We start from the raw sequence: 26,698 nt of genomic DNA, 5'->3' as shown, positions 1-26,698 counted from the left end.
TTAAAAAAAAGAGAAAATGTAGCCAGCAAAACAACGGTTCAATGTGATATTAGATATCACGTTCCACTATTGTAATTCACCATTTATTAACAGAAATAAAAAAAAAGTTGACATCTTATTCTCTCTTTTTTTTTGGGGGGGGGGGGGGTTTGCAAGGCAATAGGGTTAAGTGGCTTGCCCAAGGCCACACAGCTAGGTAATCATTAAGTGTCTGAGGCCAGATTTGAACTCAGGTACTCCTGACTCCAGGGCCCGTGCTCTCTCCACTGCGCCACCTAGCTGCCCCTTTTCCCCTTGACATCTTATTCTTAAAGGACTCATGGCCTAATGAAACTTATTTACCTATCTTTAATTATAAATTTTCTTTCATTTATAAAGACACTACTAATTATATTAATATCATCTTGTCAAACATGTATCCTGAAAAGAGTTTGTGTTGAATCATTCACATGTAGAACCTAGGATTTAAAACAGGAAAATTTTCATCCATCCCAGGAATTCTTAACCTTTTTTATGTCATGCACTCCTTTGGAAGTCTGAAGAAGCCTCAGCAGAATACACAGAATTACAAGGAAACCAGTTTTACTAAAATGTTGCTATTGTGATTGTTCAGTCATTTCAGTTGTCTTCATGTCCCTTCTTGGGGTTTCATTGGTAAGGATACTGGTGGTTTGACATCTTCTCCAGCATATTTTAAATGAGGCAAAACAGGATTAAGTGACTTGCCCAGGGTTGCACAGCTAATATGTATCTGAGGCTGGCCTGGAACTCAGGAAAATGAGTCTTTCTGACTCCAGGTCTAGCATTTTATCTACTATACCACCACCATAAATTTAAAGATTTAAAAAAGTTCACTGGCCTCAGCCTAAGAAACTCTGATTCTAGTCAAATTCCTTCATTTCACAGATAAGGAATAAAAGCTCTGAAAGGAGAAGTTATTAGAACTAAAGCTAGGATGTGTCAGAAATTATCTAAAAAGCATTGAAACACCAAAAGAAAAAAAAAAGAATAAAAGACACAGCAGCACCTATGATACACTCTGCCACTTCAGGGTTATCTCGGCATGTCTTCTATAGTACTAATACATAATATCTGTTTACCATAGGCAAGTCAATTAAATTCAATGAATCTCAGTTTCCTCATCTGGAAAATGATAGGAAAATTATATGTTCTACCACAGTTATAGCAGGGTTGCTACAGGAAGAGTACTTGGGCAACCTTAAAACACCAGATAAATACAGGTTACTATTGTTCTCATTATATATTATTATTATTACTATATAGGAACTAAACAGCATATACTATACAGTTAATGGTGGGGTCAATAACCACCAATACTGCAAATGTCACTTCAGATAAAATGTGTTAAAAGTAGAAATATGAAAAGATCAGGGTAGGAAGCTATAATGACTTCGTCAACTTAGGAAGACAAGAAGATCTGGGTTCAAGTCCTCTGATACCTATGAACAAATCATATCACTTTTCAATACCAAAGCAACTCTCTGAGACTAAGTTAAAGTGAGTCATCTATATGCATCAGTGGAAAAAGTTGCCCAGCCAGGGAATTTCCCCCTCTGATGAAATCTTAGATCCCACACTAACAGTAACAACAAAGAAAAGAATTAAAGGGAAGGATGAAACTAATAGAGATGATAAACCAAGAAAAAAGAAAGAAAAAAATAGGAAAATATAAAAGAGAAGAGGCACTGAAGAAAAATAAAATTAAAAATTCCTGAGATAGATCCCTCAAGTCCTATTTTTAATATAGATTCAGATAAAAGGGGCGGACTATAACAGACTTGCATTTCAGATACAAAAAAAAAGAGCTAGATCTGAAGACAATTTACTTACCAAACCTGCTATTGGTGTAGATAAACGATTGATCTTCTTAATTATTCCAGGTTTAAGTCTATTAATCAAACTGAAAGAAAATGTAGAAATAATATATTAAGTTACAAGTTGTCAATATCTATTCAAAGTTCTTTATCTAAATAAGGAGGGAAAAAAATTCGAGAAAGATTTACTCACACCCTTATTTAAACATAAAATACTTTTGTCATCCCGGTCCAATTTTCTCACAAAAAGGAAACAACTATATAATAAAATTGTTTATTGTCCAAATTAGGAAAAGCAATTTACAATTAATATTTAGTATCCACTTCTAGCTTTCATATAAAGACAATCTTTGAAAGATGCTTGATAACTTCTATCCAAGGTAAATTGTATAGCTATGTTTTTCAGTTTCAAATTTATTAGGAAATGGTTAAAATTAGCTCCATTTGAAACAGTCAGGAAATGACTTCAGGATCATTTCAACTTAGGTCAATCCAATTGGTACTTGTCCAAAGTACAAGAAAAGAAAATTAAATAATGATGTAAAAAATAATGCTATAATTTATGTTTCTCTTGGTAGACTTCATGCATACTTAATAATACTATTTCTCAACAACAACCTCATTAAGTGGAATGCTAATCCTCAAAGTGTGCAGAAAAGTTTAAAAGACACAATATAGATGAGCTATAATTCACCCCTCCCCCCCACTCAACTCATTGAAGCCTATGTTTGAAAACTCTGATACTTTAGTCTGATACTGTAGCTTGAAAACTCTGTTACTATAGTTTAATACTATAGCAATTTTTAGTTTCATCCTAAACCTCCCCCGCCTTGGGGTTAGAAGGCCTAATATAATTGCACTAGACTCTATTATTATACTAAAGTTCTTGTTACTTTGACACATAATGCAATGTATTTTAACACTAAAGAAAGCAAAATAATTTTCAGCACTCATAGAAGCTTATAAACTTCTAGAAAACAGGAACTGTAATTTATTTACAGATCTAGCAAATAGGAGATGTTAGTTACAATGATAAAGGGGAAGACAAAATAGAGTATTGAGTTGAAATTATTAGTAAATAATGCCTTAACTTCCAGGAAAAAAATCTATTTTATGGTGCAGAAGAAAGAGCTTTGACTCCTTCATTTAGAATTCATATTTCAAATTCTGCCTCTAACTAACACTTATTTCTCACTTAGCCTCCCCCAGCCTAAATTTCTCATCTATAAAATGAGGAAGTTATATTGTCCTCTATTGTCCATTACAAAAACTAGCTCTATGGTTAATACCAACACCGGAATTTATTTAACACCTACCAAAAGAGTGTCTTGGAAATAAAAGTCTTATGATTTTCAGTCCCCAAAAGGAAGAAAATATGAAAGAACAGAGATAAATATTTTAAAAATCACTAGTATCGTTCACCATAAGAAAAGGACATCAGGGAAAAGAGGACTGGAACCTTGAGTGAAAATGTGCTCAACTTTTTTTTTCTCAAATAAAATTGAACTTTTTTTTCATCAAACATGCCTTTAATATCCAGAAGTCAGGATATGCCTTTAATATCTCAGTCAGGACAATCTGGGTTCAAGTTACTGATGTATACTGGCTATGTGATATTGGGCAAGTTATTTAACCTGTTGGCCTCTCCCAGGTAAGAAATGTGAATCTGCTTTGGAGACAGGGAGAAAAGATGGAGAAAAAGAGGATGAAGGAAAAAGAAAGAGAGGAAACAAAGAAAAGGGGTGAGAGAGAGAGAGAGAGAGAGAGAGAGAGAGAGAGAGAGAGAGAATAGTAAGTAGCTTTTATAAGTGGAAAAATTACTAGGACATTTATAAGTGAAGATTTTCAAAGTATTTTCATACCCAAACATATTTACATATTTAGAGAACATAATAATTTAAATAATAACAGACTTACCCTTATTAAGTTAAGGACATTCTATATCTGCTATGATACAAGGAGCTTGACCTTTTGATCTACATGCCCAATAAATCTAATTTGGGAAGGCCTGGGTTCCAAAAAACATCTTGTCACCTTCCAAAGAGACAAGTTAATCATCTACCCAAAACAATGGCACCAATTACAAAGTATGTCTCTGTTTACCAGATATGCATTTAATTCTAGAAAATAAAGTACTTGTTCTATGATGCATAGGAAAAACAATATTAGGGGAAAATTACTTTAATAGGAATAGTAGTAGTACTTTAGTAGGAATAGTTATCATACCTGACTGCTATCTTGTGTGTGACTCTTTTAGGTTCACTTACACCCTAAAGGAACAATATTTCAACAACATACCAGTTAGGGTCAGAAGTCTTTTTTTTTAATGATCAAAAGTCAAAAGCCAGGGTGGCAATGCTGGGAAATTCAAGGCTTGCCTTCATTTTTAACCTTGCTGGAAGACGAAAGAGTTAAATAAATTCCAGTTCCACCCACTTGAGTCATGGTTGACCTTGGACAAGTTATTCAATTTACCCATGTGCTTCAGTTATCTCATTTGTATTACAGGCTTAGTAATGCTAGGAGAATTTTCATAGCGTCACTTCTGGAAATAGATATTAGTATAGCTTACTCTCAATGAGCAGCCTAAGAGAAGGTACATATGAGGACTTGAAGTAGGGAAAAGAAAAATGGAAGTAACATAAACAAGGTCTTAGATAACAAGAAGTTAAGGAATTTGTCTTGCTTTGGTTTGGTTTTGTTTTTCCCCTTCCTTAACACAACTTGACCAGACTCGTTCTAAGGGGAAATAATTTCTCTCTTCCTTTCCCTCATGAACCCTCTATTAGAAGAGCTCACAGAGACCAACAAAACACCAAAAAAGAAGACAGAAACAAGAGTCTAAACATTCCTGAAATTATTCCTTAAAAAAATCTTGGTTAAGAAAATTATGGGGGGCAGCTAGGTGATGCAGCGGATAGAGCCCCGGCCCTGGAGTCAGGAGTACCTGAGTTCAAATCCAGTCTCAGACACTTAATAATTACCTAGCTGTGTGGCCTTGGGCAAGCCACTTAACCCCCACTGCCATGCAAAAACCTAAAAAAAATTATGAAAAACTCTGCTTTATTTCATATATAGTTTGTATTAAGTTGTCAGTGCTGGGCACTGAACTTCGGAGAAAATGCCATTGCAACTTTGGCAACAAAGCATAACTCATCAAGTTAGGCATTGTGAATGATATACATATAATTATGGGAAGAGATTTTGGGTTATTTCTCCTAGGAATTGATTTGAGTAAAAAGAAGAATGGGTTCCAAATGTAAGGGTCTAAATAAGATTGTTGGCAGCAGTTATTTTTGTAGGTCAGAACCACAGAATCTTATATTTGACTTTAGTGTTGGGTGAAATCAAAGAACTCCCTAGTTCTATGAAGAAGAATGAAGGACAAAGAAGACTAGGAAATTAAAGTGACTTGTCCAGGGTCACACTGGTACTAAATGTAACAGGACCATCAAATTAGAGCTTAACAAGACTTCAGAGGCAATATGACCCAATCCCCTCCTTTTACAGGTGAGAAAACTGAGATGGAAAAGGAATGTCTCTTTCCTTCAGCTACTGCTTTGCAGGTTTCAACTCCAGGAACAAGATTCTCTTCCTTGAATGATACTACTTTCCTCAGCCTCCTTTCCCTTTTGATTGGAGGACTGGAAGGTAGAGTATCAAATAACTGCAATGCTTTCCTTTAAAGAGGGAAGAAACTCGACTTCCAGTTCACTCCATTGTGCATCTGCCTGATTTTAATTGCAAGATGCCCCTTCACCAGCTACCCCTGATTTCCTCTTCCCTGTCTTCCTGGCTCCCTTTGTTTATTGTTACCCTCTTTAGAGTGTAAGTTCCCTAAAGGCAAGCACTATATTTTTTATTAATTACCCCTAGACACAGTAGGGATGGAAAGTATTGGAGGCAGGATTTGAACCAAGGTCCTCAACAGATAAATTGCTTTTCAACAATACCAATAACTGCTGATTTCTATCCAAATACAGGGATCTTTCCTATATATCATTAGAGCGGCAGGGAATACAAGGCTCTTAAATATAAGATTTCTAAATCATGAGATGTCTATAAAGATAACTTGCTACCATTATTCTGATGCTTTATGATTTTATAGATGTAATATATAAAATACTTTATCTGTATATGCAGCTGGAACTTGATTGGTACAAATAGTGAATCAAGTGTTTTGCATGGCTTCAAATTCACACTGTTCAAAGTTATTCTGCAATGAAGAATACCATCGGTATCCAGACAAATAATTGTGGAGTTTAAACAAAGACAAAAGGCTATTATGTAATTTTGCTATCTCTTATACTTTATTTTTCTTAAGGATATGATTTCTCCCTCATCACATTCAACTTAGATCAATATATGTCATGGAAACAATGTAAAGACTAACAGACTGCCTTCTGTGGGGGGGGGGGGAAGCAAGAATAGGAGAAAAAATATAAAACTCAAAATAAATAAAATCTTTCTGCAAAGATGTAAGTGTGTAAAGCATTCATTGTTTCCAGACCAACAGAATTATACCATGCAAATTCAGATTATGCAAGCACTTCAGGAAAATTCACTATTCTCACTAACTGAAACTTAACTAAAGCATCAAATATTTTCAATTTTTAAATTAAATTTTAGCTTCTATAATAGATGATATGGTGCCATGGAAAGAGAATTCAGAATTGAAATCGGGAAGATTCTTGAGTTCAAGTAGTATCTCTACCATGAGCTACCTATAGGGCATTTTACGAATTATAACTTTTCTCTGAGTCTCATTTTGCTTACCTCTAAAGAGGAAAAATACTACTTGGACTACCTACCTTACATGGCTCAGTGGATGGAATATCTGGGTCTGAAGTCAGGGAAATAGATCTTCTAAGTTCAAATCCATCCTCAAACACTTAGCAGGTATGTGACCCTGCGAAAGTTACTTAATCCTATTTCCCTCAGTTTCCTCATGTGTAAAATGAATTGAAAAAGACAAAGGCAAATCACGCCAGTATCTTTGCCATAAAAGTCCCAAATAGGGACAAAGGAGTCAGATATGACTGAAACAACTAAATAGGAACCAAAAAAATCCACCTCAGGGGTTCTTGCTAGAATACAGAGAGATCAGGTATGTCAAGTGATTGGTAAAGCATAAAAGACTTTTTATATGTAATTATTATCCCATTAAGGACAAGTTGAGGTCACAGAAGTAATCAGTAAAGGCATAATAAATAAAACAGGCTCTAGAGACAACAGATCTAGTTCTACCTGTGTGACCTTTGCCTAGTCACTTAATCAAGTCTCATTTTGCTCATCTTTTAAATGAAAGACTTGACTAGTTGACTCCTGAGGTCCTGCTAAGATTTAGTTCTATGATACTATTATGACTTGAAATGATAACCACATAAATTAACAACTGAGAGGGAGCAAAACATGGTAGATACTTGTTGTTCTGAAATTTTTCTGAATTTTTAGCTACATATAAATCAACTACCAGTATATACAACAGGAATAATACTATAGTCTGCCTCATAGGGTTATTTTAAGACTCAAGTGAAATTATATACATATACATATATATATATATATATATATATATATATAAAGTGCTTTATAAACCTTAACAAACAATGTAAGCATTATCATTTTCCAAGTCTTTATTTTCAACAGAAAATAAAATCAGTCAGTAGAACCATTCTATTTCAATGTGGTCCATTTCATATTCCCATTAACAGAGTGTTAGAATACTGAGCACAGATTTAGATCCTCAAAGGACTATAAAGATCATCCAGTATAATATCTTCATTTCTAGCTCATGTCTCCTCTGATATCATCATCATCCTCCCTTACAATTACAAAGCACTAACTATGAGCCAGGCAGAATGCCAAGTACTTTCCAAATATCTCCTTTGAGATTTACAACAATCCTAAAAGGATTTTTTTAAATCTCCATTATACAGATGAGGAAACTGAGGCAAGTTTAAGTGACTTGTTTAGGTTGACATAGCTAGTAAATAAGTGAAACTGAATTAGAACTCAAGTCTTTCTGACCATCTACAATCCACTATATCACCTACATGTGATCTTTTCTAATCTCAAAATTGTTAGTGCTCTTCCCTCATCCCCTTCTCAACAACAATATAACAACAACAACAACAACAATAATAATAATAATAATAAATAATTGGGTACATATTCATCTATGTAAATTTTCTTCTCCAGCAAAATAAAAGGTTCTTGAGCTTAGAAATTATTTTGTCTTTGTAATTTCCAGTACCTAGGATAGTTATAGCAGTCATTCAATAGCTGTTTGTTTAAATTAAATTAAGTGATTTACCCCTGTGTGATAAGTGACAAAATTAAGCCTGAAATCTATGTACTCTTCCAGAGTCACTACGTCTTTCTCTATGCAGCCTACTGTCCCCATTAACTCATCCTACTTCAACTGCCTTAAAGCTTCTCCTAGGCTACATTCTTAATTCTAGATCTACAAATTATATTATGTATTATTGGTCTAATTAAAGTCATAATAAAAAAGCAACAATTCATTCAATGTGTTTCATGATCTTTTATGCTACCAATCAATCTTTGAGTTTTACACATGCATATGTCTACATCAAGTGCTTTTTTTACCTTTTTTTAAATCTATTGACTAGCCAATAGACCTGTACATTCTAAAAGAGTTGATTTGCAATTCATAAAGCTATGACTTTTTGGAGTCAGGAATTCCTTTGACAATCTGATAAAAGATATCTCTTCTCAGAATCATATTTTTAAATGAATAAAATAAAACCTGTGGTTAAGAAGGAAACCAATTATATTGAAATGTTTATTATAGTATATTTAAAAAAAAACAAATTGTTGAACTTGTTAGGTTAACAATGCCTAGTCTAGTACCTTGCTAATGGTGACCTAGTTGTGCCTGATGAAAAGGCTGTATTAGAGGTGCTACTGATGAAAATAAACTATTCATAAAGCAAAGTGGGCAATTTCTATTGGACAGACTTTGTACTTAAGAGTACTTTGTTTCCTATCTTTCATGAACCTTCATGTTCATCTAAGTCTCATAGTTGTGACTGAAATAAGGTTTAATAGATATATGTTTCAATTGAGAAAAGGTCTATGGGAAGGGAGATTCAGTCAACCCATGACATCAGTAGGATCAATCTAGATCTATCTTTGAGATCACTGAACAAAGAATGACTAAACCAAGATCACACAGGTAGCAAGTGGTAAAGTCCAGAGTTTATCCTGTGATTCCAGAACTAGCATTATTGCCCACTTCTACATTCTGATTTTCACTTTTCCTTTTCTTTATTTGTGCAATGCTTTTCCATTTAATGTATGAGTAATACAATTTTAACCCCTCCCCACACAATGAATATATCAAATAAATCATGAGTTTTTATCAATATATGACAAGGAGCAGAAAGGAACTTTTTTCTACTTATATTCATTGGACTACAAGCATTTAAAACTCAAAAGTCATTAGCCTTATGTCATCTGGAAACTCAGGTATGTATTTGAGTGGGTCACACTATAACTAAATTATATCTCCATATCATAGATATTCCATCACTATTCCATTGAAAGACAAATTCAGTCTCCAGTTCCTTCACTAGTTATCTTTATCATAATTTTTACCAATATCATGGATAATAGTGAGTTTCTATTGTTGAATATGGACAGTTCTCACTTTAAGTAAATTCATATTGCACAAATTCAGTTTTAGGTAAAGAATTATGAAAAGCGTGACAATGCAAAAGAAATGACTAAAAAATATATATTTGTAAATATTCTCAGTTCATTCTCAATTTTCATGAATTTGACCAAGAAAAAAACAAGAAGGGAGTAACAACATTGAAAAATTAGCACAAGAATTGGAACTAGAAGTAAATGAGAAAGATGTGAAGGAGTTGATTGAGACTCATAGAGAGGACCTAGCAAGGAAGATATGATTGAGCTGTTAGGAGCAAAGATTACAAAACAAGAAAGGAAAGCTTTGGAACTGAGTTTAAACCAAAAGGGTTCACAATGAAACAGGTGGCGGAAGCATGGAGTGATTTTTTTCTTACATTGAAAAATTGGATTTAAATACTTTAAGATTTTTAAAAAATTCAAAGATTTAAAAATAATGTTTTCTACTGTTATATAAGGGAAAAAAGAGAATCCACTATCCAAACATCTCCCAATAGTTTCATAAAAGCATTGCAAAGCCAGGTACCAGTAGATAAAGGCTAGGTGCAATGGGTATAGAAGGTGGAATATATTGCACACCTATGTTAACTTTATTATACAATACTGTACATTCTTTATCACTAACTTTACCTTTCATTTCATAATACTGATTATTATCATGGTTCACTAATATGCCTATACTTTATGACTTGCATAAAAGTATTATTTTGTATAATTTTTGCATACATATATATATATATATATATATATATATATATGTAGGCTAAGTGAAGTGGGCAAGTGGGGTAAATTTACATTTCAAAAAAACAGCATACATAGAGATCTATGGAATGACCCACTTATATAAGTAAGAATTGTCTATATTTAAATAAATATCATCCCCAGTTCTGAAAGAAAGAATGTTAGTTATCCCCATAATCAGTAAAGGATTAAAGATAATAGGTATATATGAGAATGGCTTTGTGGGAATATTGTGGCAAGGATACTTCTTTCTCCAATAGTTATTTTACACAGCTGCCAAAAAACAAAAACAAACCAAAAAATACTTTCCTCATAGATCCAATTCTACCATTCTTCACTCAAAAACTTGTCAGTGGCTCATTTCTGATAAGATAAAATATAGATTTCTTAGCCTGGAATTCAAGACCTTCCACCCTACTCTTCCAAACTTATTTCACTTTTCCCCCCATCAGTAACACTATATTCCAACCAAATTGCACTTCTAGTCATTCTCCAAACACAGAGGGCCTTCTCCAGCCTCCACACATGGTTAAAATGGATTCATGGCTAAATAAAAAGATTCCTCCATCATCTGTTGAAATTCTTTCTTCCCTTCAAGACCCAGTTCAGGTTCCACCTCCTCGTGAGATCTGCTATGAAACACCAAGTTAAGAGTTTTCTTTTTTCTACTAACTTTTAATATCTGCACATATTTTATTCTAATTTGTATTGTGATTATTAAGATGTATGCCTTATTTCCCTCATGCTTCTATGATCCTCAAGAGCAAGGACTATATTCAATAAGGATTTGCTGAATTAATGAATAAGGCATCACTAGAGCTAAATTCTGATGTATGGGTTGGAATTAAGAATAACGGACAAGGTGCAATAGAGAGAAAGTCTTGTAAGATAGAGAAAATGGGTGTTAGCAGCACTGTATTAGCAAAGAAATAGAAACAACAAAGTAGAGGGTGTGTTCAGAGAGATCCCTACTAAGACACTGATAAAAATGGATCAATGAGATATCACAAGGTGTAAAATTCTAGATTACTTAAAAATAGCTAATCAGAGATGCATATTCAAGAAAGGCATAGAGAACTGACCTCAGAGACAGTAAGACCAAACTTCAGGAAGGAAGACCCATGATACAAACTGGCTATACATCCCTGGACAAGTTATTTAAGGTCTCAATGCTCCAGAAAACTCTCTTATACTATAAAAAGGTGCTGACTTGCACTGAAAAAGTTCCTCACCCAGAGCTCTCCTAAATCAGTGAAATCAAAAGTCCAATTAAGAGGATGAAAAAGTTAATAAGAAGACATCACCAAAGGAAAAGAGGCTGTTGTTGTACAGTTGTGTCTGACTTTTCATGACCCCATCTGGGGCATTTAAGTCAAAGACACTGAAGTGTTTGTCATTTCCTTCTCCATCTCATTTTTATAGACAAGGAACCGAGGCAAACAAGAGTTAAGTGACTTGTCCAGGACTACAGTTAGTAAGTATCTGAGGTCAGATGTGAACTCTTCCTGACTTCAAATCTGGCATTCTACCCACAGCATCACCTAGCTACCCAAGAAAAAGAGATTAGGATGAAATATATACAAATTCTACTTAACTCATAATTTAAAAACTCTGACCCATACTATTTTTCCTAATAATAGATTGACTATGATAGCTGCCATCACATTTTAAACCTAATTGAGCACGTCTATTAAAGAATTGCTTTCCTCTGAGTCATTAGAATTTTCTTTACTAAAAATGAATGAGGGGATAGCAAGATGGCATAATGAATAGAGCACCAACCCTAGAGTGAGGAGGACTAAATTTAAATGTGACTTCAGACACTTAAAACTTACTAACTGTATAACTTTGGGCATGTTGTTAAACCCTTTTGTCCTACAAAACAAAAACCATCCAAACCAAAAAAATTAAATGAGGAAAATCAAGCTATCAGAGAGACACTAAACAAAATCCAATACACACACACACACACACACACACACACACACACACACACACACACACATATACATATATATATATATATATATATATATAATTCATTTGAAGGGACACACAAGATCTAGAATATCAAATGAAATAAAGGAAAAAAGGTAAGAATGAAAGGGATTAGCGCTTACAGATCTCAAACTTTATTAAAAAGCAGCATATATGAAAAACTATTTTATTCAAAGAACAGTCTAGACAAGGCAGAATCAGAAATAATGGAATTCAATGACAATATTCATTAAATCCAAAAATATAAATTATTTTAGAAGGAATTTTGTATTTGATTAAAAAACTGGAAAACTGGAAACAGTCTAGCAGAAATTAGGCTTAGACCAAAATTTTACTCCATGTTTCACAATAAATTTAAAATACCTATATAACCTTAATTTTAAAGACCACACCATAAAAGAAAAGATCTTAGTTCTTTTATGGGTATAGTAGAATATGAATTCTTAACCACCTGAGGATAGAGGCAAATACAAAAGATATAATAGTTCATTATGATCATATTAAATTGAAAAGTATCTACACAAATAAAACTAATGGGCCATTCCTCAGGAAATAAGTGGTCAAAGGATTTGAACAGTTCTCAAAAGAAGGCAAATATTGACAAACATACAAAAGAATCATCCAACTTTAATAATAAGAGAAATTCAATTTAAAAAAATAACGTTTTACTTTATATTCAGCCAATTAGCAAAGATGACCAAAAAGATTAGAATAGTCAAAGTTGGAGCTGTTTTGGAAAGGTAGGCTTCCTAGTGCATTGTTGATTGAATAAAGAATCAACATAATCGGGGGGGGGGGCAGCTACGTGGCACAGTGGATAGAGCACTGGCCCTGGAGTCCAAAGGACCTGAGTTCAAATCCAATCTCAGATACTTTCTAATTACCTAGCTGTGTGACCTTGGGCAAGTCACCTAACTCCATTGCCATGTAAAAAAAACCAACCAAAAAAATTAATATACTAAATCTGGAAATCAATCTGGATTTACGCAGATCAAATGACTAAAATTTCTATATTTTGATGCAGAATTCCATGATGAGGCTTAATATTCTAAGATCTTATTGTTAAGAAGAAATAATCTATCTACACCAAACTATTGGTAGCAATCCTTTTTCTGTTGCTTTGCAAAGATCTGAAAAAGAAGTAGATCCCCATCCATTACAACATTACAACACTGAAAAATAATAAATATAATGAATATAAAAAGCATAGAATAGTTCTGATGCAAATTTCTCCCACTCCAATACAGAAGTCAGTGATTTTTCTAAAACAGAAGTTTGATATATTCCATGTCTTCTATTCAATATTTCCCATGGACTCCCTATCACTTCTAGATTAAAATTAAACTATATATCACTTGGCATTTTGAGTGTTTCCAGACTTATTACATAATTAATTACGCTCTCAAAACCCTATGGTTCTACCAAAAAAGGATTTTTTGGCATTTCATTTCAATACTCTTTCTCCTACTCTATGCCTTTTCACAATGAACTATATAGTCACTGTTCACCTGCATCTTTCAATCCCTGGTTTTCTCTGAACTTTCATCAATCAGTTCAAGTGCTGCTTTCTATATTGCCCTAGATGCCACTGTCTTTCCCTCAAAAAGAATGACTTATATAATCTCAGCTTTCATAATCTCTTTCATAGTTACTGTAGATACATTACATTATCTTTTGAAGAAAAAGAAAAGAAACTTGGCAACTGACAACTAACTGGAATGAGCTAAAAATTATCTCTTTGAGGCACTTAAGAGTATGGACCTAGTTGCTCTTCCTGAGAACAAATTTACTAACTATGGAGAGGATAATGTATGGGGAATACATTCTTTGGAGAAGACATAGTAAGGAAAATTCCTGATGGAAACTAACTTAAATTGTCTTTCATTCTTGATAAGAACTGAATCAGATTTTTTCTTATTATGTGGAGAAAAAAACAGTTAATTGATATTTTGGAGGTGAAGTGTCAGCAATTCCTTCGTTCTCATACCTTTCCAAAGAGCTTAGAGATAATTCATTGATTAATAGGCAAAAATATTTATATTTTAAGTCATTTTATGGCATAATGCGAGAATATACCCCTAGATTATCCTTGTACCCAATAGTGAAATGAATTAATAACATAGGGGAACATGTATGTTGGGATTCTAAGAGGACTCTTCAGAGGTAGAACTCACACCTTGCATCATTATTTTTACCCTTATCACCCTTGAGATTGATTATATGTTGGGTTAGCATCACACTCCTACATAGATACCTCTTTTCTCTCCCATTATAATGTAAACTTTTTGAGGGCAGGGAGTTTTGCTTTTGCCTTTTTTATGGTCATCAACTGATACATAGTAGGTACTTGAAAAATGTTTGGAGATTAAACAACTTAATAAGAAAAGGAAGAATTAAAAGAATTGAAAATAGTATCTAATCAGTCATTTTTAGAATAGCTAATAAACTGTGGTTTATTAATGTAGAGGGAATTATAAATTTGGAGTAAGGAAGGTAGGAGAGGAGACACTGGTGCAAGCAACTTCTAATGAAAAAACTCCCTGTTTAAACAAAGGACTGAATGTGCTTAGCAACTAAATCTTAGAGAATTGCTTCTGTCATATTAGCTGTTTGACCCTAGGAGAGCCACCTAACCCAAGTACCCCAAGCATGCCAAGGCTAATATTGTGGTACATAAAAACAAATATGATGCAAAAAAATGTGGAAGAACCTATAACAAGTCATAGAAAAAGAAAAGCAAACAAACAAAAAAGCAAACAGAGACAAATTAGGAAGAACTATGATCAGACCTGAAAGGGAATATAGAACAAAAGCATTTTTCTTTGCTTTTTTTTCTTGTTTTGGCTGAGGAAAAGAATTTGTCCCATTCTGCTTGCTTATCATTTTCTGCTATTAAGCTTACAACAACAAAAATTAAATTTGATCTAGATGCCCACCAGTGATGTCTTTTTATTCACTATCTGTTTTATCCATCAAGTCCTTCCTAGGAATAAATAAGAGTATATGGTTTAGCATACAATCTAAACACCTATATATTTTCCTGGGGAAAAAATTCTGTTAAAGGAGTTATTAACTTGGTATCTACCAAATAGTTATTTTTTTAACATTTTGTTAACTAAATAGAAATATATTTTATTTCCCTAATAATCTGCACATTTTATTTTATTCATTCAGGAAGGGGTCCACAGACTTCACTAAACTGTCAAAGGAATTCAAGATGCAAAAAAAGTTAAGGACTCCTGTTTTATTAAAACATAATTATCATCAATTATACCTAAAGTGACAAACTTAAAGCACTGATCAAACTAATAAACTAGGCATACTCCATTGCCTAACCAGACAAAAATGCAATAATAATTAATAGAATTTAGGCTTTTTATAAACTGTTTATAAAACAACATTTTAAATTTTGGTTATATTAACTTTGATTATTGAAAATATCTGACTCTGCTACCCCAATGATTTATTTACCTTCCTTCTTCTTTAAATAGATCTTACATATATCTATTTACAAGTTCTTTGCCCTTAGACTCTCAGTCCATTGAGGGCAAGGGGCTATGTTTGCCTTTCTTGGTAACTTGACTATTTAGCTCTTTTCTTGGCCCAAAATAAACTCTTATTAAGATCTTGTTGACTGAATGACTACATGGTTTGACAATGCCTTTCATTCTACCAACTAGAGTCCACTCTGGTTTTCATAGACTTTTGTTAATCAAAAAAGTTTTTAAGGACCTGCTTGAAACTTCTTCAAGAGAAATGCTGATTTGTCTACTTAGCACTCCATATTAACAGAGAATTCCCTTCTCTCCATTCTCAAAAGTGGACACTGCTTCTTTCTGCATCTGATTTTATACTTCCCATACATTAAGGCACTAACTTCTACATAAAATCTTTTCTTGTTCCTACCCCACCCTACTCCCAGCTGCTAGCACCTTTTCCTCAAAAACTGTTTTCATTTATTTCTTATAGATTTATAAATTTATGTTTTTGTATATACTCATAAAAGTACATGTTACCCCATATAGAAAATAAGCTCCTTGAGGGCAAGGGCTCTTTTATTTTCATTTTTGTATCCCCAGAGCCTATTGCAGGGCCTAGGACAGAGTAGATGTGAAATATATGCTCATTAACTGATGCCTTCATAAGAAGATAAAATAAAGACCAAGATTAACTTCTCAGGTCCACATAAAAACTTCCTATTGCCTATAGGGTAAAGTACTAACTTTCACAGCTTATATGAAATAAGAGCAACGTGCATTAAGTTTAAAAAACATAGCTAGGAGTCTAACTACGATGCCTTTAAAAATCATTCAAATCCTAAAGTCAACTAGGATTCACTGGAGCTTCTTGGGTTGAAAATTAATATGATCAACACATGCTTTAGAAATATTATTTTGACAACTGTGAAGGATGGATTACAAAGAAGCAAAATTGGGATAAACAGAATGCAACCTGCTGTAAATACTTTTCGCAATATTCAAAATATCTTTGGAATTCTTTGTGAATTGTCCTCAAAGAAATGTGGCATATCTTTAATAAATTCTCATGGTTTCAGATATTCCTTCTTTTTAGCCTAAATACTCGAAGACATTCGTAAAAGTCAGTCAAGATAATCAAGTTCAGTAATAATATTTTGTGTGAAAATTAAACACTCCAAAAACTTTAATTATATAGCTCTGAGATAAATTTTCTTTCCCATAAGCTGAATCTGGAAAAAAACTTCTCAAAAGAAGTTCAAATTGTATTTTGAGCAATGGAACCAGTGGAACATCATTACAATAAGATAAAATTTTGAAAAAATAGTCATTTCATGTATGTTTTATTTTATTGGATTTTTTTAAACTACATTTACCTGTCTCAGGACATTATAGGCACACTGAATATCACCCATTTAAACCTAGAAATGAAGTCTGGATTTTGTTTAGAACTTATTTTGCAAGGAATCATTGAAAACTGCATATAAATCTCTTTAGACTGTTTTCAACTACCTCTCACTCACATCTTTAAAAGGATTATTGTTTTTCTTCTTTTGAACATACTTAAATATAATTGTACAGAGCAGTTAAGAAGAAAAATACCATAATTTGGAGAAAGTGACAATTGAACTGATCTCTACTATAAACATTCTAAACTTGCAATCATAAAGAATATTCAAATAATGACAACTGCATTAGGATGAAAGCCAAGGACAAACACTATCCCTCTTTGTCCTTGTTCATCTTGGCCTTTTTATGCACATATGTTCTATATCCCTAAAAGACACCAAATACCTTGATAACCACTTGCTATAGGATCACAGTGCTCTATGAGATTGTACAACATTGAAGCATCTACAAAGTAAGGTGACAATAAGAACACAAAGTATTTCCTAGAGTCCTTGTCCACATCTCTGGTAGCAAGACCTGAACACATTCCATTCATACCTGTGTGGCAGTTTCAAATAATTGAATGCTCCTAAAATTTGGGTGTGTTAGGAGTTCAATTTACTGCTCACTTATTATAGGATCACAGGATTTAGAACTGAAATGGAGCTCAGAGATCATTTAGTCCAAAAACTTCCTTATACAAATGAGGAAATGTACTCAAATCCAAGACTTTTGCTTCTAAACTGTTTGACTAGTAGAGCCAGGTTAAAGAACTATGAGATTGTGCCATGTGAAAATGAGTGGAAGGAAAATATTTAGTTTGGAGAAGAAAATTTTGTGTTCTTACTGTCACCTCACTTTGTATATAATTCAGTGCTGCAAGATCTCACAGAGGCATTGCTGACTCTCTCATCAGCTAAAGTCAGAGAACTAGCCATATTTACTATCTGTGCCCCTCCGCCAAAAAGATAATACCCAAAACCATCACAAACTACCTATTGCACTAGGCAAACTCATTCAGAAACATCATGATTCCAGGGCTAGCATGTTGCTTTATGCTGGCTACTAAAAATAGAGGGAAAGTTTGCATATAATAGAGTTTCTATAAACATTTGTCTAAAATAATTGTCTAAAATAATTGGATTGAAAATACATCAAGGGGCAGCTAGGTGGCGAAGTGGATAAAGCACCAGCCTTGGAGTCAGTAGTACCTGGGTTCAAGTCCGGTCTCAGACACTTAATAAAAAAAAAACCTAAAAAAAAGGAGAAAAAAAAGAAAATACATCAAAAAGATTTTGTTAGACCTATCTCACAGTCAACTTGTGAAATTCTCAAGGAAAAAAATATGTTGCTACTGTCTATAATGTAGTTTTCTAAAGTTCTTTGGAGATTAGCACCAAAATTTATTTGCTGATATTAATTACAACATGCAGAAAATGAAACATTTACAATAAGAGACACTTGACAGTAAAATAAAGATGACAATTCCTTTCTCAAAACTATTTTAGGGGCATCTATATGGTACAGTGGATAGAGCACCGGCCCTGGAATCAAGAGGACCTGAGTTCAAATTCAACCAAGACACGTAAGAATTACCTGTGTGACCTTGGGCAACTCACTTCATTTCCTTGCCTTCCCCCCCAAAAAAAACCCATTTTTTAAACATTATAAACGTGCACCCTTTGGAAGCAGAAGAGTAGACAATCCAGTAACACATTTGTAGTGCCACAATGTAAAAAAATTAATTCTCAGGAGATATATAATACCAATAGAATTGCCTAAGTAATACTAGGGCTATTAATTAGATTGCTATTGATAATAATATTGAAATAGTTTCATACAAATGTATTGACTATTAAAAACATTAAAATAATAACTTTAAAACAAATTAGATTACTATCAAGAATAATTAATAACATTAAAATGATAAATTTTTACTTTGTAAACAAAGAATGACAGACTAACCCATGGTATATTTCTTTTGAATTGTTTTTTCAGGTAGAAGTGGTGAGATACAATCATCTAGTCACAGATTCACAGCATCTCAGAGAGCAGACCAATCTGTGCCCCTACACTTCTCCAACAAGTAATCATTCAGCCTCCTTTCCTAATGAGAAGAAACCTACCAAAGACACCAAGGCAGCCCATTCTAATCCTGAATTGGTAGAAAGTTTCCTTACATCATACAGAAAGATGCACATCTTTGTAACCATAACTCATTGTTCCTGGATCTGCTTTACAGAGCCAAAGACAAATCAATTCACTCTTCTAACATATTGCCCTTAAAATACTTGAAATTACCACGTCTTCACAGAGATTTTTCTCTTCTCAAAGTTAAAGAGGTCTATTTCCTTAAACCAATCTCACTGTCTCACCACCCCCCCTTTTGGAGGCTCTGCAGCTCAGTAATGCCTTTCCCAAAATGTGGTCCCTAGAACTGAACATACTACTTAAGACGTGGTCTGACCAAGACAGTTACAGCGGGGCTAACAACTCCCTAGTCCTGGACACTATGCCTATCAATGTAGCCAAAGATCACATTCACTTTTCTGGCTCCAACTTTGCACTAGTGGGTTTGTGAGTCACTAAAACCCATAAATATTTTTAACAGTGATCTAGCCCCAACACCCCCAAACTTGGGTTCAAAACTCAGCTTCACAAGCATAGGATATTACATTTCTTTCTACTATAACTCATCTGATCCATCACATTAGATTCAACCTATCAAGATGTTGGATACTATCGGTCAATTTGTTAGTGAAGCCTCCTAACTTTGTCACCTGTTCTATCAACCTGCCTACAAACTGAAATATTTTCATTAAGGACTACTTAGTGAGATCAGTTCTATCAAATTACTATTAGATCTGTTTTCTTGGATGAAGAAAGATAAATCTATTCCTTCTCCCAAGGGACAAGTGGATTTGACAAATCCACCTAGAGATGGTAAATTTAGCACACATTTCTCCACTTTGTCAGCAACTTGCAATAAAATTGTCTAGTAAATACTTTGCTGAAATCTATCTAAACACACACACACACACACACGCATGCATGCACACAACATATTTATTTATGAGGCTAGCCTGTCAAGAAATAAAATAAGGCAGTTCACACACTTTTTTTAATCTTCCTTATGGTCAATAGCACATATTTGAAGGAAAACTGGCTGGAGTTAAGTTTAGAAAACTACCAAGAACCCATTCTGGGGCCCCAGAATAAAACAAAGCTAACTTCCTAAGGAAAAAAAATTTACATTTTTTAATAATTAAAAACAAACAGTTCACATACTTACTCACACAACAGGACACCATTTTCAAGAGATGCTCGAAAATCCTTGTTTTCAAAGTTTTTCTCAGTAACTGCCTAAAAGAAAAATTTCAATGTTAACTTTATTTTATTCAGGGCTAACAACATGCTGAATAAAAAAAATCTCTGGACTGAATAACAGATTGTATAATTTTCATCTAGTATTGTACTCAGAAAGTTTTTCTATACTGTCAATAAATGCTTTCCTAAGCGAAGAAATTAAGCTCTGTTCTTTTTGCCTCATGAAGAGTTTAACTATTTCAATATGAGCAACTTTGCCTAGAGTAAAACAAAAATTATGATCTTCTGCACCACAGTCTTTTATTAAATACATAAAGTTAAGTAGCTATTAGGAACTAGAGGTAGCAAGTTCCTAAGAATGGTTAGAGAGAAAGATTTGAGTTCAAATCCAACTTCAGACACTTGTTAGCTTTGAGACCCTGGGCAAGCCATTTAACCTCTGTTTGCTTCAGTCTTCTCAACTGTAAAATGGGGGTAATATTAGCCCCTACCTCTCAAGGCTGTTGTGAAAATTAAATGAGCTAATTATTATAAAACATTTATCACAGTACCTAGTACATAAAAGATACTATATAAATATTAATTATTATCATAAATATCAATTTTTCAAAGACAATGAATATTTTACATTTCATGAGTAATTTTCTACTTCTTAAAAAAAAGCATGAAGGGGATAGACCACTCACAGTGGTCATCTTCAGTACAACGTCATATAGAAGATTCTATGTCATATTGAAAGATTATAGATTACAAGCCCCTAATCAATGCAGTAATACTTCTCTTTATGCTTTTCTATAAATTCTACTTGTATATCTCCTCAAAATACATGGTCCATAAACATGAATGAGTACTAAAATGACAATCATTTCATTTAGCTATTCAAAGGGATTAAATGTTATTTTGCCATTAGTGGCCCTCTAAACCAAATGAGGTAGGAGTTGTTGCTCTTACAATTAAGGGTGAAGAATGCTTCCTTAAAGAGTTTGAAGCTCAGGAAGTGACCTACCTAGGATTCCTCCACATCTCTGGAGTTGAGATCATGTTCCTAAGAATGTCTAAATGCAAGTAGGCTACCTGAGCAATTTATACAGGTTTTATTCTTTTCCCAGAGAACCCAAAACAGTGGCATAGAGTTGGACTCCTTCCCTTAATTCTCATATGTAATTATCTAAATGATACATCTTGGACTCCAGTCTTTCTCTTTACTTTTTACTACCACCCTAATGTAGACTGGCATAATCATTGATCTGTATTATTGGAATAGACCCCTAATAGCTGTTTCTGCCTCTCCTATCACCACTTCCCACTCCTCAACTCCACCCTTTCTAAAACTGTCTGTCTCTCCTCTCAAAAATATTTACTGACTTTCTATTGCCTATCAAATAAAATTCACAACCTCCTCCATAATCAGTACAAGCCTTCCTTTCCTCATACTGTATGTATTACAGTTAAAACAGGATTATTTACCATTCCTCGACACATGACCTGGGATTTATTATGACCTCTGTCTTTTCCTCTGATTGTGCAGTTCCCTATTTCTTAAATATTCTCCAGACCAACCTTCACCCTTTCAATTCTACCATTCCTTCAAAGTCCAAAACTACCAATGAACCCATGAAAAGCTCAGAGTCTAAATGAACATCAGTGCTATTGTGCCAGTGTAGGTTTATGGAAATGGAGTAGAGAAGATAATGGAGAATGACAAAGGATGAGAATCCCAGCCAGTATGATGTCAAAATCTCATGTAGACTGAATAAGTACAAAATTATTAATATACACTAAAAAAAGAGAACAAAGATTCCCAGTTTGAATCTAGAAGTCACATTTGAGCCAGTGGATGAAGGGGATACTTCATCAGATATTTAGGTGTTGTCCAAGTAAGACATATAAAGAAATCAAGGAGAAGACTGGGACTGAATATATTAAGAAATTTAGATTCTGAATAGTATACTATTCAAGAATAGATGCTGAAATCAAGGCTGAATGGGAAGAACACATTTAAAGTATTAACACTGATGTAAAAACATTCTTAAGCTGCATTTTTTGAATTTTACTATGATCATAACCTAGAAATTATTCTAATAAAAATCTGTACACTATTAATAAAATACAGAGCATATCATTCTAAGGCAATCATAGAAAGACTAATGTTTCTAAGTCAAAAAAGGAAAAAGAAATGGAATTCTTGAGATACATGATCAAGATGTCAAAATCCCATAGAAATACTTTTGAAATAATCTGGTATTACCTCACTAAGTAATAATAAAATTTGATAATAGGTACAAGCTTTTGGATTTGTCAAACACAAGCAAAAGGGCTTACCTTCAGAGGAGACCCATGAAATAACTAAATCTTTTTTAAGGAAAGATAGCGAAAGAATTCAGTTGATAGAGAGGTACTGAAAAGTTGAATAATGAAAATGTATTTGTGAAAACAGAAGGATTTACAAGAACAATTCAGGGAAGCACTGCCACCAGAAACTATAGAAGGGTTAGTTTTTAGGAAACAAGACTACCAAGTGGATATAACAGATTACAGAATGGAATGGTAGTGAATCTTCACTGAAGGTCGACAGAGCCATTGTACTGAATTCATTGTTGTGTGTCTGTGAAACCTGAATGGTCTACTAGCACCAGGCCAGGAAACTGAATCACTTCCATTTAAATTGGCTTAGGAAAATTCTGAAGATCACCTGGAAGGAGGAGATACCAGACACTGAGGTCCTTTTTTGAGCTAAACTTCCAAACATTCAGACGTTACTACAGAGTTCAACTACAATGACCACATTGTTAGAATGTCAAATATATACTTACTAAAAAGAATAATTTATGGAGAACTCACAAAGGGCAAGCACTAACAGGGAGGTCAAAAAAAATGATATGAGGACACCCTGAAGATCTCTCTTAAGAACTTCATAAATGAGTGTGCATTATAGCACAAGACCACCCAGAATGCCGTGCCTTTATCAGAGAGGGTGTTGCATTCTATGAGTAAGGTAGAATGGAAGCAACTCAAAGAAATATGAGCTACATTAAGTTTAGAGTAAACACCCCAGGTGTTCACATGGACAATTTGTGCCTGAATTGTGGAAGAACATTCCAAGCTCTTATTGGTCTGATCAGCCACAATCAGACATACTATAATAAACAGAGTGATGTCATTTTGTTCTTCTTCAATAATAGAGGACAAGAACCAACCAGTGAATCAGCAGTATACCTTCAGGGTATAAAAATTTGACACCTATAAAATACTAAGAAGACATAATCTGGTGACTTAGAATATCTTATAAATTTACTGTCTCTCATAGCCAGACAAATCCCCATTCTATCAATCAATACAATCTTGAAATTACCTGGAAACTCAGCCAGAAAACTACCAGAACTAGATTATTATCATAGATCAAGATTTTGCTCCTAATCCATTATACATAACACTTATTCAGAAAAATTTAAGAACACCATTTTAATAGCTGTCACCACCTACTAATCTACATACTCCTAATCTATAAACTGCATAGAACAAAAAACTTTTAAATTACAGAGACAGACCTTGCAAGATCAAAATCACATGGGAACAGGGTGAGATACATATCATTCCTATTCTTCTACCTACAACAGGAGTTATAAGGAAATATTCTCAATTGATCCCATAGAGAGTGAACTTACATTCTAATACTTTTCTTCAATTACAAAAAGTAGTTACTTTATCCACCTTCACAATAGTAAAACAACTGAAAATAAAGGGACAATAGCAAGACACAACTTGTTCCAGGACTCTTACTTACTTACTTGCCCCAGAACCCCATTGAAAAAGTTAAGAATAAAGTAACCATAACAACAAAACTAAAAAGAACAAGATTATGTTAATAAATAATAGTAACTGAGAGATAATGTGTGATGGTAAATGGGGAACTGATAGGAAAATCACAAAGACCTGAGATCAAATCCTGTCTCTTATCCATGCTAGCTCTATGACCATGAACAAGTCACTTACCCTTTCATAGTCTCAGGTATCTCTCTAAGACTTTAAGTTGAAGAACAAGTGACTATTGGCATTTATAAAGAACTTTTCCTGACTAAAAGATCCTGCTGCTAGTGAATTTGTAGTTTCTGGACCAAAAACAAAAACAAAAATCTTACAATAGTATTTTAAAGTATACAAATCACTTTTCATACATTATATCTTTAAACCATATAACAAAAATATACATTTTATGAACATGAAATATATCTGCAACAAAGTAACTAAAATTTTCTAAATATATATTTATTGTTGAATATTTCATTTTATCCTAACTCATTAAAAACTAATTCATGGTGTTACCTTGGGCAAGTCACTTAACCCCATTGCCTTTTTTAAAAAATTAATTCATGAATAGCCAATATAAAAATTAACTTTTTATTGATTACAGTAGTCAAATTTAAACTGGACTGATAAATTCTAAATAAATAGTTACTGTACAAAATGATAAAGGCAATGATGATAATCAACTAGTATCCCCAAAATTGCACAAAAGATAGGAAAATATTGTATCTAAGATCTAAAACAATGGGGGGAATCTGCTAATATAAAATTCAACATCATCTCTAAGAAATGACTCCCTCAATACTAGAATAGACAAAACAAAAATTAATTAGATAGCCAGAAAGAACATTGGAATAAAATAAAAAGAATGAAAATCTAATAGAAAATGTAAACTAATTAATAATCACTGGAAAATTATGTTTTTTTCTAAAAAGCCTGAAAATCATATATTTCAAAAAATTATACATGAAAAATACCCAGATCTATTAGAAACAAAAGAAAAGTAAAGATTGAAAGAACTCATTTGAAGAAATTCTTGAAGAACGCTGCAACTCTGAAAAAAATTTCAAAAGGAAAAGTCCCAGGAATATTGTAACCAAAAATACAGAGTTCTCACATAAAAAAAAAAATTTTAAGTATCCAGAAAGAATCAGAGTCAGGATCAGTTTATGCTAAGTCTTAGGAGATCTAATAACATCTTCCAAAAGAGCAGAAGATATACGTTTTTATCTAAGAATAACTTAATCAGAAAAAAAGCAGAGTAGAACTGTAAGGAGGAGTTGGGAATAGAGGAAATAGAGGACCTTGAAACATTTTTGTAAAAAGACCAGAACTGAATAAAAACTTTGAAATTCAAGCAAGTCAAATTGAAAGGAGCTAAATGATGGTGCTAATATTCTAATAGGTGAAAAACAAATATGTCCTTTAATAACTTTAAAAGAGCATGGAGGGAGTTAAATAAGAAAAAACACAGGACCTAAGTTCTGAGGGTTTAAAGAAAAAAGTAACAGGAATCAGCAATTTAAAAAGAAAAATGAAGTGATAAAACTTACTATCTCTCATAATTAGAGTTGTGAGAAACATATACAAACATAGAGGAAAGAGGTATGGGGTAGAAAGTTCAACAAGGGAAGGGGGAAGAGGAGGGGAAATAAAAAAACAGAAAAAATAGATAAGGAAAGAATAACTGATTCTAAGGGGAATTAAAAGAAAAGAAAATTTAAGGAAATGGCCATCAATATGGAAATGAACAGGGGTGGCTAAGTGGCATAGTGGATAGAGCATGGGCCCTGGAGTCTGGAGTACCTGGGTTCAAAGCCGGCCTCAGACACTTAATAATTACCTAGCTGTGTGGCCTTGGCAAACCACTTAATCCCATTTGCCTTGCAAAAAAAAAATATGGAAATGAATGAACACACTTGGATATGAGCATAATGGAATATTATTGGGCTATAATAAATAACAAAAAAGACAATTGCAACTATTCAATTGTATGAACTGATGCAGAGTAAAGAGAGAAAAATCATTTATGCAAGGATAATAACATTGTGAAAAAAAACAACTTTGAAAAGCCTAAGAACACTGATCAATGCAATAACCAACCATATCTCCATAGGATACATGAAGCATATTGCCTTCTTCTGACAAGAGAGATAACAGACTCAAAGTGTAAAAAGAGACATATATTTTTTTGGCATGGTGACTATGCAAACTCACTTTGCTCAATTCTGCTTATTTGTTAAGAGTATTTTTTTCTCATTTCTCTAATTGGAAGAAATGGGTAGAGCAGAAGAAGATGTAATAGCAATACAGATGGCCTCCTCAAAAAAAAATGTTTACTGAAGCATTTTAAAAGCACCAAAGAGAGAACAGATTGTTCAAGCAAGGATAACAATTTCAAAAGTAGTATATGGAATTTGTTATATATTTTTTAAAGGTATGAAATGGGCA

At 33.5% G+C, this 26,698-nt stretch overlaps 1 protein-coding gene and 1 long non-coding RNA gene across 19 annotated transcripts in view; one reads left to right on the top strand and one right to left on the bottom strand.

Annotated features, from left to right (window-relative positions):
• LOC141491176 (uncharacterized) overlaps positions 1 to 19,917 on the top strand; it is an 87,710-nt gene extending 67,793 nt beyond the window's left edge. The window contains exons 2-3 of the long non-coding RNA XR_012469505.1: positions 18,625 to 18,701; positions 19,115 to 19,917. This is a non-coding gene — a long non-coding RNA (uncharacterized LOC141491176). The remainder of the gene's footprint in view (positions 1 to 18,624; positions 18,702 to 19,114) is intronic.
• Positions 1 to 26,698, bottom strand: part of LMO7 (LIM domain 7) — a 252,717-nt gene that overhangs the window by 143,316 nt on the left and 82,703 nt on the right. For all 18 annotated transcript variants that reach the window (XM_074191825.1, XM_074191831.1, XM_074191824.1 and 15 more), the window contains exons 3-4: positions 20,409 to 20,479; positions 1,852 to 1,921 (exon numbers count right to left, since the gene is read on the bottom strand). In XM_074191825.1, the coding sequence (XP_074047926.1) occupies positions 1,852 to 1,921; positions 20,409 to 20,479 (141 nt within the window). The remainder of the gene's footprint in view (positions 1 to 1,851; positions 1,922 to 20,408; positions 20,480 to 26,698) is intronic.

Source organism: Macrotis lagotis, chromosome 6 (assembly GCF_037893015.1).
Source record: "Macrotis lagotis isolate mMagLag1 chromosome 6, bilby.v1.9.chrom.fasta, whole genome shotgun sequence".
NCBI lineage: Eukaryota > Metazoa > Chordata > Mammalia > Peramelemorphia > Peramelidae > Macrotis > Macrotis lagotis.
The sequence above is the reverse complement of the archived record's forward strand: the minus strand, read 5'-3'. Positions and strand labels throughout refer to the sequence as shown.